Source organism: Lichenostomus cassidix, chromosome 2 (genome assembly GCF_008360975.1).
Source record: "Lichenostomus cassidix isolate B80296 chromosome 2, HeHo_3.0, whole genome shotgun sequence".
NCBI lineage: Eukaryota > Metazoa > Chordata > Aves > Passeriformes > Meliphagidae > Lichenostomus > Lichenostomus cassidix.
Window position 1 is genome coordinate 13,944,270 of NC_139482.1, and position 14,275 is coordinate 13,958,544.

The window sequence follows — 14,275 nt, forward strand, 5'->3', positions numbered from 1 at the left end:
AGGCTGTTCCTAGCAGTGCTCCTTTCTCCTGTGAAGATTTATCTGTTAATTTTGAGTTCAAGCTGTTCATCTGAGGTGTGTGAGGATTTCATAAATGGAGTAAGATTTACTGAGATAGAAGGCAACCTGGGAAAAAAGGAAGCTTAAAATAAGCTTAATTTAGAGGGTTTTAAATCTCAGCAAGAGAGATGTAAGCAGTTGTTCTGTAGGCTTGTCTCATATCAGTAGAAATAATGTTTTTATTACAGCATCTGCACCAGTGCAGAAGTTTCTTTGTTTTATTTGTACATCTTGCCCATAAGGGGGTTTGGGAGACCTGCAGGAATAAAATGAAAATGTCGAGTACTTAATATTCAATGTAAATATTGACTGTGTATTAGCAAAATACTAGAAGTCTTTCCACTTTGTTTCTAGAATTAAATTACAATGTAAGATAAGCTATTTAAATGTTTATTATAGCAGAATGTGGTCAGCCCTGGTGTCAAACAATGTTGTTTACAATTCTGTTCATCTTATTTTAAAATGCCGTGGGTGATGGCTCAGACCTGAGATGAGTCCACGTCCAGGAATTCTGTGGTGCAAATGGAACAGGATCCTGCTAACCCTCTGCTTTATTTATTAGCTGTGCATGCCTTTGTTCAAGTTGCTAGAAGGAAAACTAGTTTGACTTAAGCTATTTGTGTGTACAAACAAAGCATTAATGGGTAATTTCCTACGCTAATTTTTGTGCTTCTTACAAATATGTTTCTTTTTTTGTATCTTTAAATGTTAACTTTTTTTTTTTCTTTTTCTAGGGTGAAAATCCTATTTACAAGAGTGCAGTGACGACTGTGGTCAATCCTAAATATGAGGGAAAATGAACACTGCTTGTATAACTTCACAACACTGTATGCAGCATAGCAATTTTTGTAGTCACAGTAAGATAGAATTAGGGCAAACTGCAGTGATTTTACTAATTTGTTACATATAGGTTTGTTTTCCTGTGTGAAAATGTACCATATGTAATTTTTTTTTTTTAATTTTTTTTTTTTTTTTTGCAAATAAGAGTAATTGGTGCCAGAGGTTGGACAAAAAACAAAAAACTTGAGACTGTGTAGCCTAGTCAGCCCAGGTCACATGGTGCCTTTCTGACCTTTCCCATTCCCATGCTGTGAATCCAGGTCTTCTGCAGGGTGTGATGCTGCATGGCATGACTGGGAGGGAAGGGGTTAAAGCAATCAGCATGAGGGCTCTGCCTAGCCATTTAGTATTAAACTTTTTAGCTTTACAGGGAAATCAGGGCTTGAGTTTGCAGATGTAATTAAACTCATGTAGCATGGAGCTGGTGGTTAATTGGTCTTTGACTTGTTAGATGTGTGATTAAGTATTTGGTAAGTTGAGTAAGCTGGAAGGGAGCAGTGTAAAAGACTGAAAGGCGTGTGCATACTTACCTTTGATTTACAAGTTGCATATTGCCAGGTTATGGTTAAAATGAAAAGGTTTGAGAAGAATGTTAAGGAGGAAAAAATAGCTTTAAAACACGTGCCATTACTGAAGAAGTTGCTGACTGGTAACTTGCTTAGTTTTTCATTGTAAATTCAAGCCCTGGGTGGCAGTATCATGAAGTACCTTACCAAGACATCCTCAGATCACCTAAGGGCCTTACGTGATGCTGTGTCTTTATTCTGTAATGTTTCTTTGGTTTAAAGCCTGGTGCTTTGTCACCCTTCTAATCTTTTTAACGTATTTGGTTGCGATTCTTTTTGTAATATTTTTGTACCAACACAAGCTTTCTTTTTCCTCTTCTCTTTTTTTGAGCAGTCTTAGCTGTAAATTTGCCTTTATCCTGTAGCTAAGATTGCATAGTTTGTCATGTGATGAGTCACACATCATTCTTGACATGTGCCATGTATATTTGCCTCTGACCATTCAAACTGCATCATAGTCATATTCTTGTTTTAAGTGCCTTTTTATTTTAACAGATGTTCACTTTTTACAGTGCTATTACTGAAGTTATTTATTAAATAAAAGTACCTTAAAATATTTGATCTCGTCTCTTTGTCTTGTAGAAGTTGATACTATTCAAAAAGCTTGAGACTAGTGTCTGTGCAAGAGGTAATAATTGTAATTATAATAATGCCAAATATGCCCTGAGAGGAGTTAAGTTGATCTTGGATAACAAATATGAGCTGTTGTAAAATGCCCAAAGGTTGGGTGCAGCACCTTGCAATGTGCAGGGGCTGTTGGTTTAAAGCCCCTAGAGCTCATTTGTTTGTGTGCTAAAGAAGTTCTCTAGTTTAATAACTGTCCCAGCAAATGGGCTGTTGCTTGGTCAATACTCTTTCACAACATGCAGCAAATGTGAAAAACCACTACATTTTATAGGAAAATAAAGTCTTCTGAACTTTTTAAAAGACTATAATGTTCTAGATAGATTACCAAACCCACTTTGTCATTAAACATGAAATATATTCATGGAATCTATACGATTCCTTGGGGCCTTTTTAGCTGTTGGTACTTTAGGTTACACTGAGGCACTGTGGGGATCTGTTCCCATCTAAGGGAACCAAAACAGCCTGAGACCATCTAACCTGGCCACAAGATTAGATACAAATGGCAGCTGCACCTGTGTGGGCAGCTCATGTTGTCTGTTCCTCTTGATGCTGACTGCAGAATTGTCTCCACAAGGGATGAGATTTTATTTGGGACATTTGAGAACTTATCTCCCTTCCTAATTCTTTGGTCACTTCCCCAATAATACTGAGGATTTTCTCCATAAGAAAAGATGCAGAAATGTCTTCCAAACACATTCTGTGTTACTTGTCCATGAAAACTGAGACAAAGGAGAAAATTTCTGACCTTTTTGGATGTTGGTTTGTCAACTTTATAGAAAGATTAATCCCAAATTTCTGTTTTGGGCTGTGTCAAAGTCCCCTTCACATCTGTCTTTTTACCTCTTCACCTTTCCCAGGCTGCAGAGCTATTCTGAACTATGCAGAATTCATGTCACACAGGAAGCTGACCTTTAGGAACACTGACCCCTATACAGCATTACCAGTGCTCCCAAATTAAGCAAATATTTAATTACATGTGCATTAACCTGGTTGTGTCCTCTCATTATGTTATGTGTTCTGCAGTTTACTTAACAAGCCTGGTTTCAAAATGCTTTTGTGCACTGGTAGACTGCTTTTTCACAGAGATGCTGAAGGCTTTGAATTTAAGTGGCCCATTAAGGGAGCTTTTCTAAACCCTTGTTTGATCTGGGTTTCCAGTAGCCACTTCCAGCCAGATGGAAGCTGCTTAATATCTCCAAGTGAACAGTTGCTTAAATGAGAGAGAACAGCTGCCATCCTGCAGGATCAGATTCAAGATAAGTGTCAGAGATTGTGGGATTTGCTTTAAAGCAGGATTGGATGATCCAGCTAAGAGAGAAGGTGTAGTTCAAATATGATAGAATTTAGGTGGTGGTAAACAAAAGTAGTTGTGAATCCTTGGTTTGTAAATACTGACCTCAGGTACTTGCCCCAAATTCTGCCAGCTGGCAATGCAGTGAATTCAGGCATCATTATCATTGCAAGACTGATAAAAGTCAAACCATCTGCTACAGTAATGCCTAATTGCAAAATGAGAAAATGTTAAAAAATTAATTCAAGGAGGTAACTGTTTGAATGGAACCACCAAACTTTTCTTGGGCACCAGAGGACCTATTCAAGGAAGACTTCAGAAAGATCACACAAACAGAAGAGTAGATTAAACAGGCAGTAAAAGCAGCTGCTCAAAGTAAGATGTTCTTGAAAAGCTGAAAATAAAAAAGAATAGGAATTTAAGCATTTACAAGTATGGTAAAAAGGATTTAGTGCCTCATGAAATGCACAAGAAATAATAAATACATGGAACAAGGAGTCTGACACCAAGATTAAGGAGGACAGCTGGAATAAAGAAATGACAGAATATGTTAACTCATTCTTTGCTTGTATATGTATTTTAGAAGAGGTTCATGAGATAGCCAACCTAACATTCCCCAGCAGAGGGCAAATATGAGTGAAATGATTCAAAATGCAGTGTCAACAAAATATTCTCGAGAGGAATCAACAGAAGGAGTAGCAGCAAACTGCCAAAAGCCAATACTAATCATTTGAGAAGGCTTAAGGAACCCAAGGATGGGTGCCAGATCTCATTGCCATATGAATGGAAAATGGCTAACATACATAGTCTCAGTTTTTAGGAGGCTTTCTGGGACTTAAAAAATTACAAAAGAATTACCCAGATGTTTCTGTCACTATCTGGTACAAATTACAAGTGGACACGTGGATAAGTGTAACACTGTGGAAGAATCAGCACAGGCAGAGGGATGTCATCTCACAAATCTGAACTTCTTTGAGGGAATCAGCTTCATGCAGAGAGATGATTTCATGCAACTGGGTTTTTAAAGTCTTCTAAAAATGGTTTGCATTAAGAACCATTGCAGAAACTTCCAGGGGATGTGAAGAAAGTCTTCAAAAGGATAAAGACCTATTAAACACAGAGGGTTAAAAAAAATACAGCCTAGGAATCAGTTGCTATTCTCTAATCTGAGAGGTGCCACTGATGAGTCTTTGAGAGGCCCAGTGTCGAGCCCTGGATACACCACTGGTGACTGGTGACTCCAAATTTGTGCCACTGATCACAGCCCCCTCAGCCACTTTACAAGCCATCTCACTGTCAACTGCTTCACCATGTCTGAAATGATGGTATGGCAAACAGTGTCAAAAGTTTGCCTCAAGGGGAGGTAACAGCCACTGCTCTTCCCTTAGAAAACCATATCCATTCATTTAAACCAAGCTAAAGGGTACAAACCCATCATTCCCTGTACAAATTCAGTCTCTGAACTAACTGTTGCCTACTCAGGAAATAAAATACAGACCATCAGTTTAATGCTCAATTAGTAAAACACACAGAATAACCAGGGATTACTAGAAAAAGTAAAAAGCAAGAAAGAAAACATTTTTTTTTTAAGGACTGGTGTGACTAAATCTTGAGCATCACTTCAGTCTCAGCCTTCTCAGCAAAGATAAAGTAAAACAAGACACAGAGGAGGATGACCTAACAAAAGCTGCACACCAGTTTCTATACAGGGAATTATTAAATACAAAGGGATTTTCAGCCTGGAAAAGACAAGAAGAATTGTCTTTGATAGTGATCCTTTAAGAGAGGCAATGGAGAAGGTGAGTAGGGGGAAGCCAAAGAGTTACCTAAGACTCCCCCAAGAAGTAAATGTAAGGAACTTCTTCCCATAACCCATAAATTGTAAAATATTCTGGCCTACTGTGGGTATTCTAAATGAACACATAAATTCAAAAAAGAGGAAATCGTCATGGGATATTAGCTACAGAACCTAGCAAATATGGCTTAGTTTGAAATTGGAGATGATGCTGGGAAGAACATTCTGTTCTCTACACATTTGCTTTTGAACACAGATGGAGAGAGGGCACTGGATTACATGAACCCTTAAACTGACCCAGGAAGGTCAGGAACCTTTATGATCTTTGATATTTACCATTCGTGTCACAATGTTGGCCAGCTGTAAGAGCCCCAGCTTCTTGCAGACCTTTCCACTTTGATTCCAGTCTTGTAAGCAAAAGCTTTTGGTTACCTCCTGCATTTTCCTTTCCATCACAAGAGAAATACTTGGCAGCAATAATTACAAGTAAATGACATTTACTATTTTAAAATATGAATCAAAAGAAAAAATAGACTTATTTCAGTAGGGCAGTTTGCCCTGCTCCTTTGTGTCATGCTAATGGGGTCATCAAAACATCCCTCCCAGAACAGAAACAACAAATTCTTTTAATTTCCAGACTCTCTACTAATGTACAACTAGAGCACTTTTCCATAAATCTCTTGAACAGCAATGGGATGCAATGTACATTAAGAGATCTGGGAGCTGTTGCAGAAGAGATTCCAGGCAGCAAGAGACTCTTCACTTTAGTTTGGTACATCAGAAAAAAACATCCTGGTTCTTATCAGTACCTGACTAGGGAGACAGCATGACCCCACTCCTTTATATTCAATTCTTGCACATGGTGCATGAATTCTACTACCAGAATAGAAAATTCAGCTATTTCAGTGTAGTTTACAGACTCTGGAGTTTTCAATGATCCAAGTCCCAGTTCATCTAATCCCCAAACAAATATGCTCATTCTGTGCTCCTATTTGAAGTATTATCTACACTCAATAAATAGGAAATATTAAAAACTAAATTTTATGTCAATTGTTTCCTTTCACAGGCAGCTTCATCCATACAGGATCCAGAGCACTGAGCCCTCCTTGGGTGTGGGCAAGTACAATACAGTTCAGTGGCTGGAGAACACCACAGAGTAACAGAGTTTTGTTGGACTCCATTCCTTGTTGAAATTGGATCACAGTGCAATCAAAAACCTGAAAAATCTTTTGGACAGTTGAAAACCAGGAAGGCATGTTACTCTATAAAAAGGTAATTATTTAACACACTCAGCTTTTGCTGGAGTGTTCTCTTTGGCTTGGGCACCTCTGTTTTTTTATGAAACATCCTGCCTGAAGTGCCAGAGCAGGTAGGGTCAGACCTCTGCACTGGATTCAGGCTCCTTCATAACACTGGTCATCAGGTTTTCCTCAGTTAATTCCTTTTTGGGATAGAAAATTAAAATGAAAATAACCTATTTTAATTGTACATTGGTAAGGAACACACCACAAAGCTGACAAGTATTCAGCTGGAATACTCTTGGCAGAACAGTTAATTCCATATTTATGTAATTTTGTAATAAAAATATCTTTCTGCAAAACTCTAGTAACTTGCAGATCTCAGCTATGCCAGCATTATAATTGCTATTAATAAACAGGGTAACTTCAACACTGCTCAAAAAAAAAAAAGTTGGTTTGCATCTTATCTTCCATAAAACAAGAATGAGTGACATCAGCTGTGTTTCCTTCCCTTAGTTTTCTATTAATATTGCCCTCCTAAATTATCCTATCCAATATCAAACTGATATTGTCCCATATATTCTTTTAAAACATGAGCACAACCATTGGTTTTAAAACACTAGCACCACAGTAACTTCATTACAGCTTTATGGAAACTTTCCAGTTTCAAGAATGACAATAAATTAACTGTCTAAGCAGCTCCTTGATCAGCTCATTTGTTCAGTACCTTTCTGAGACAATCTTCAACTCATAAACAATCAATCAGCTCATGGATAAGCAGACTTGAACACTACCTGTGCCTTTACAGTATGATATTTGCAGTGTAACAAGTTTAATATTTCTTTCCTGTTGTCTGAAACATCCCATCAGTTCCATTAGAGTTTAATAAAACCAGAAAATCGGACAGAAATTAGTACAAAAAACTTTTCTAAAACAAGTTTTTTCTGCCATTGGAAAATCTTTCAAAGATTTATTATATATGTAAGTAATTCCCAAATAGATCCTCAGAATTTATAGTCTATCAACAGCTTTAGACCAAAATGGTTTCTTATAACTACAATATTTTATCATCAAATTTTCATATTAAGTTCATCTATTAAAATGTCAAGAGGCACATAACAATGGCAGAGATTAATTAAGAGTTATACTTAGATATGAAACACATTCTAGCCAACACCTAAATCACAGCACAGTTTTTCAGAGGCTTGGAGCAAGAAGGCAGCTGCAGCTGAGCAGAGAAGATGAATTCAGCCTATAAGTGTTCTGCAGCTTCAGTAGAACTGCAAGGACACCAGACAGCAATGACTGCAGTGAAAAGAACACAAAGGAAAAGTCTACATGAATTAGCTCTGCCTCCTGTGCTTTAGAACACAGGTCTTCAAGGAACTTGGCTGCAACATCACAAAATCATCTTAGAACTTTTGAGTAAATTTGACTAATGTTAAAAATACTTCAGTATGTATTTGGATCATTAACTTTATATTTCTGTTCTATTAATTAAGTTCTGAATTTGAAAGAAAGAGATTGAGGCATCTATCAAAAAAGGAATTTACAATCCCCTGACTTGTTTTCCCATCTCAATACGGCAAATGACTGTTACAGCTTATTGTCTTTTACAGTGCATAGATCAATTTAGAATATTCACATTTCATCTGACATATTCCAAGTCAGACACAAATGTTAATAATATGTATTTTCAGTTAGAATAAATAAAGATACTTAAAGCATCCATCCCAATGTCTACCAAAGCTGTAATTTTACTGGCTGTACATGTAGATGAATTCCCATAGAGGGTCTCCCCCTCTGACCCATGTACACTTGTCTGACCTCCTACAGAATTCTCCACTTGCTGCAGGTTTTTCAATTTTGCTTTCAGACTTGCAGCTGAAACTCTTTTCAGCTCATTTCCTTTCTTCGTCCATAGAAAATGACAGATATATTATTCAATTTAAAGTTTTACATGCTTTTGTAATGTAGGATTTTAAGCTAGAGTGCTTACTGTTGAAAAATTGCCTTTGCATCCTCCTAGTAAATACAGTATACTAAATATGAGACACAGTAAATATTAATATTAAAAATATTTAAAGTTAAGGTTAAAATAATTCTATAAACCAAGATGTACTTATGACAAAGATATAATGCAAGTGTGTAAAACCTTCTCTCTGTACAACTTAGAGAATAAAAGCAAGTAATGCCTACCTGCTGAAATTTATACCTTTCATAACATTTTCCATTTATAGTGACAATCTGGTTTTGCATACATAGATCAGAAGTATATTTTATGCATCTTCAACTAATACACTCCTAGGTTATCAGTCTTTTAAATGTTTTTTCATTAAAAATGCTTAAGTAGCTCTCAGACAATCTGAAATATCATTCGCCTGTGTCAGAAGTTCAATGACCATTTTCACCTCCATGAAAACAGACATTCCCTTCAAACTTCTTTTCTTCACATCTCAAGGGAAAAAATTCTAAACATTAAAAATTGCTAAAAATAATTCCCATGTTTATAAAAAGCCAGTGCTGTACTCTTAACTCCTGGAAGATACGAATGTCTCCATGATTCTGTTCCATGGACACACATGAATAAATAATACAGCATCAGACTGCAGCTGTGTGTTACCATTTGTGCTGCCTGCCTGGCTGCCTGCCAGAGCCAGGCTTTCCTGCAAGTCTTTCACATTTCATTCCAAAACTGCAAGAAGCCTTTGCTGGTTTGATAGCTCCTTTAGCTGGAAAGCTACATTCATATTTTTCTTCAAAAAATTGGTCCTAACAATTGGATCTTGAGCTTAAAATTCACTTGATATTGTAAATAACACCCATGATATTATTAGCCTATACTCTAAGAAATGTTTAAAAAGACATTTCTAAGCCTTGAAAAGAAAGCTCACATTTAAACAATACCAAAATTAAAAAGTGCACAGGGAATGGAAAACAATAGCATTTCTATTAGCTTGTCAACTCTTCTTTCCTGAATGTGTTGTATTTTATACTTAAGCCCTTTGAAACACAGATTATCTTCTTGTTTGTATCACAATGTAGCTGTGATTCTCATTCCAGCCTCTAGATCATAGTATCTTATTTTCCCACCTTACACACTGCAACAGCAAGAAGGAATTATGGTCAGACAGAGGCCTGGGGCTGAGCTCCTGACTCTAATTAAACCAATCACAAAATTCTCATTAACTGTGGCAGAGTCCAGCACAAGTCATTAAATACAGTGAATTACCTGAGTGCAGCCTGTTCCCCCTGCCAGGGGCTGAGCTGCCCGTGGTCCAGTCTGGCTCAGGAATGATGCAGCTGGGGAAAGCTGAGGAAAGAGAGGGTTTATTCTCTCTCTGTGGGAGCTCTGTGAGTCCCCAGCCTTGCCTGGGCTCTGTTTTGGGCTTGCCTTTGCCTGGCCATGGCCTCACTGACCTTGATCTGCTCAGTTGTTTCCCTGCCATGACTCTGCACTTGTCTTTTCATTATCCTCTTGCCTGACAATCACTGGACTGCTGAACTTGGCTGCTGCCATCAGCCCTGATTCTGACTCTCATTCTGACCCTGATTCTGACTTGGCCTCAGGTTATGTCTCATTATTTTGGACTTGCCTTGTGGTCTGGACTGTTTGGTGACCCCAAACACCATAACCTGACCAGCGCTGCTTGCTTTGCCCAGTTTCTGTGGGGCTGTGCCCTTATCAGTGCTCCTGACCATCTTGCTGTCATTATCATCTCCCAGAGGGCCTCCCCACGTGGAAAACCTTGTTCCTACTGCTCCTTGACATGCATAATCTGCCTGTTCTTCATCTCCCATATTTTCTTTCTTTTACCTTCTTCCAGTTTTTGATGTCATTGATCATTCTTGCCTTCCTGGCATTTTACACCCACTAGACTTGAAGATTGTATTTTTTTCACTCCAGTTCTTTTCAAGACTGTTCTTGTAGTTGATCTTTTGATGAGTCTTTTTCTCTTTCCTCCCTCTCATTATTCCCCAGGGCAGTGTCTATAGCCTTTTGCTCATCTTACTTTATGTTCTCTCTCCAAGCAATTTCATCAGCTGACACATTCTCAGTTATCATCTCCATGCTGATGACTAACAAATCAAGCTCAGCATCATTAATTGTTCTTCTAGCAATATTCTCCATCTGTCCTTCTCTCAAATTATGTCATTTCAAGGTTTTATCAGCTTTAACTAAACTTAAGAAAAAGAGCTAGTATCTTTCTTTCCTAAAACTTGCCATATCTTTACTTTCTGCATACTCAGGTCCATGTTCTTAGGTTACTTTCAAAGTTTTAGTCCTTGCATTGTACTTAAAAAAGAAAATCCACATGTCATTTTGGGATCCTGACCTACTCAACACCCTCTTTCCCTCTTTGTCCAAACAGAAGGGGCTTCCTTTCAGTCCTAATAAAATGTTATTTAAAAAATCTTATAAAAATCCTTTCAATTCATTCATGAAACACCCTTAACTCAAGACTGTACCATCTGAATTCTTCCACCAAGGCCCTTTGATATCAAACTTACCTTTTTCAGTATTGCTTTTAAGTGTCCATGTAGCATAAGTCAGCATCTTAAAAATATAATAATAAATGAAATGCTGAACAAGGTAAACTATATCTGATTGCCAAGTAGAAGAAATATCTGAGCTAGTTTTATATTAGAACCAGTGAAATACCCCCAGCAACAGTGGTACTGAGCTTCTTGTCAGGATGTATTAGCTCATGCACAACTCTATGCATTTGTGGATATTCTCCCTGTTCATCCACATAGCTCTACAGTTCCCTCGTAACATATTTTCTCATTAAGCTTGATGCCTATTTATATTTTGTACATTCTGCCAGTATTCCTAGTCTCGTGTAATTTGTTTGACAGTCTGTCATCTATATATCAAATAATATAATGTTTTACCCTATTTAAGTTCCTCTTAAAATAATTCTACTTTTCATGGCATCTCCAGTGACTTTCACTCGTGTCTGTTTCTTCATCCTGAGACTGGGAGTTGCCAGAGCAGTAACATTTCCTGAATAAGTGCATGTGAGGTGGTAGAGTAAATTAAACAGGGACCTAAATAATAGAATACAGATCTCTGTATCTCTGCTGCATTTAGCAGTGCTTCTGTCTATTTAACTCTCTTCAAAAGCTTCTTTGCCTTTCAGATCTTCTGTACCTGATGACAGCTTAGCAAGTTTCACTGTGCCAAAGCTCCACTGTTTCCTTCACAAAGATAAAAGCTACTCAGAAAGATGTTCAGTAGAGAAAACATCTAAACGGTGCCTGTTTTTCCTCTAGAAACTGGCACACAGTGTTTTCTAAAAAGAGTGAAGTAAACTTTGTGTAACTCCTAAGAAGTGGCCTTCCTGGCATTTCTTGCTGCAGGCAGCTGCAGTCCCTGCAGTTTCACTCAGTGATGAAGGCAATGTGAGAACAGCCCAGACACAGGAATTTGGGCCCATTTTGGAAAGCATGTGCATAGCACAGATGTTGGCAGTTTCACCCCCAGGTGAGAATTTTACATTTCACTGTAGCATATCTTTACCTCATCCTTTATTGCATCCTTACCTCATCCTTTACTAGCCATTTCATACAGATAGATGAGAAACTGCCACAAACATAAGATTTTATGGAGTTGGTCAAGTTTCAGTAACAGCTGGGGGAAAAGAAGAAACCAAGAAGATAATTAGCACTTCAAGGAGGGCAAAGGGTCAACATGCTCATGACATGCTTAATGTTCTCTAATCAGGACCCTACATGAGCAGCTTTCCATTTACCAGTTTCCAGGCCAGCTTCTGCTGCTGCAGCTTGTTGGATTTTACTTACTTGCTTCATTAATGGCAGTCTTTCACCATTCAGTAGAAGTTCTAATTCAGTGGGAATGGAGAAAAAAGCAAAGGTTACTTTAGAAAACCACATAGGCTTTAATCTAGGACATAGAGTAACATATTTTATTTTAAAACTATGTTTTATATTTAATTCTATGATCTTTTTGGACCATAGGATCTTATATATACATAAATACATAATACATTACAGCTTTGATTATAATTTATATTAAAGCTGCTGCATACTTCCCTGTCAATATGCTGAAGCTTTAAAATAGCTGAAGCACCACTTAGTATAAAACAAGATCAAAAAAATATTCATATATATCATGTTTCTGTTGTTATATATTTACCTAAAATCAAGACTTAAAGTTCTATTATGTTGTTACAAGCTCATTTGGAAGATAAGAATATGTTTCCAAGCAGAAAAAGCTATCTGCAGACATAAGAATCATTACCTTTTTTTACAGAAGCAAAAACTGAAGGTTCAGGGGACAGGGATGCAAAAAGTTAAGAAATAAATTAATTGCCAATGTGGAAATATTGTGCAACATCCAAACAATATCTTTTTCTTACAGTCTGAAAAGGTTAAGAAATAAATTAATTGCGAATGTGGAAATATCAGTGCAACACCCAAACAATTTCTTTTTCTTACAGTTTAAAAAGACTGAGAACAGAGATAAATTCCAATTTTCTTGGCTAACTATTGAATAAAATTATTTCACTAATTTTTAGAATTTTAAAAATGAGCTTATGTTGACATATTTTCAGCTCATAAGCAGCAAGCAAGGCTGACAGTCATTTCAGAAATTGCAACAGAGACTTTGAATGGCCAGGTGTGTCTGATTTCTCCTGATAACCCTGCAAGTTCAAAGTATTTAGCAATTAAGAAGACATAATGTGGTCATTCAAGGAAGACTGACTGCCACAGAAAACAACCCTAGTAATTTATGGAGTCACTTTGAAAGTAATCATTTTCATTGCAGGGATCCTACATTATTATTTGTCTGGACCTAATTTAGTTATGGGTGTTTTCTGCTTCTGGTGTAGGCTCCTCTTTTGGCAGCTATTACACAAGTATAAGCTTTACTTGTATGAATATTCCCCATGCAGCAAAAATATTTTTAATGGCAAAACACATTAATGCACATACATTTTCACACAATTTTCCTTACAAATTATGTTTTACAATTATTTAACATTTGTACTTTCTGTATATCAGCATGCCCAAGTATCTTTTATATGTAACCAGCTCAGTCAGAAACATGTTCATTGATATAACAAATTCCCAGTGTATCAGAGAGAAATGGTCCTCAATATTGTTAAAATCATGGGCTTGGGAAGCATATTCCAAGGTCTCTGGCAACTTTTTACATGATGGCCATAGCTACAATCAGACATTCTTCTTTCAGAAGAAAATAGTTATCTTTAGCATCTACTACTTCCTTTTAAAATACTGCATGGAAGATCTTCTCCAGGTAAGATGGTTTCCAAAGTTACATTCTATAATGAAAAATAATAGCATTATATGATATTCTTCACTCTTATTACATTAGTGAGCTAATAAATGTTTTTATTTTAACATATCCGAGGCCTGAATAAACTCATTCAAATGAGATATTAATGAGCTACCTTTAAGAACTTAGAAGTAATTAAGTTAATAAAACCAATTTCAAAACTGATAAATTGAATAATGTTTCCCCTTTTTTCCCCTCAATTTTATTTATGCAAATTCACAGAACCTTATTCAGAAATGGAGTTCTTTCTTCACATTTCTTCCATCAATTTTTCAAGATTGAAAATTCTGATATGAAACCAATGAAATGCTGGGAGTTGATAACTTAAAAGAAATTCTTCAATATTTGGGAAACTACAGAACATGTATTATTGGGGTGCTATTGTCATATATTTGGGACTGAATATGGGAACAAGTCAGACAAGGAAGAGAGCTCTCACACACTAGTTCTGGATGGGCTGTGTCATCTTCCAATGCACAAAGAAAAACAGAAGTAATAAAGGGTTGCTGTAGGTTATCACCGCTGCTGTAAACC

At 37.0% G+C, this 14,275-nt stretch overlaps 1 protein-coding gene and 1 long non-coding RNA gene across 4 annotated transcripts in view; one reads left to right on the forward strand and one right to left on the reverse strand.

Annotated features, from left to right (window-relative positions):
- ITGB1 (integrin subunit beta 1) overlaps nucleotides 1-2,022 on the forward strand; it is a 43,432-nt gene extending 41,410 nt beyond the window's left edge. For all 3 annotated transcript variants that reach the window (XM_085050379.1, XM_085050380.1, XM_085050381.1), the window contains one exon: nucleotides 795-2,022. Coding sequence is in view for 1 of the 3 variants with exons in the window: in XM_085050381.1 (XP_084906507.1) it covers nucleotides 795-860 (66 nt within the window). In the remaining 2 variants the exon portion in view is untranslated. The remainder of the gene's footprint in view (nucleotides 1-794) is intronic.
- The window catches only part of LOC146440829 (uncharacterized), a 48,428-nt gene that overhangs the window by 1,492 nt on the left and 32,661 nt on the right, over nucleotides 1-14,275 (reverse strand). Inside the window, exon 4 of the long non-coding RNA XR_014849686.1 lies at nucleotides 11,965-12,052. This is a non-coding gene — a long non-coding RNA (uncharacterized LOC146440829). The remainder of the gene's footprint in view (nucleotides 1-11,964; nucleotides 12,053-14,275) is intronic.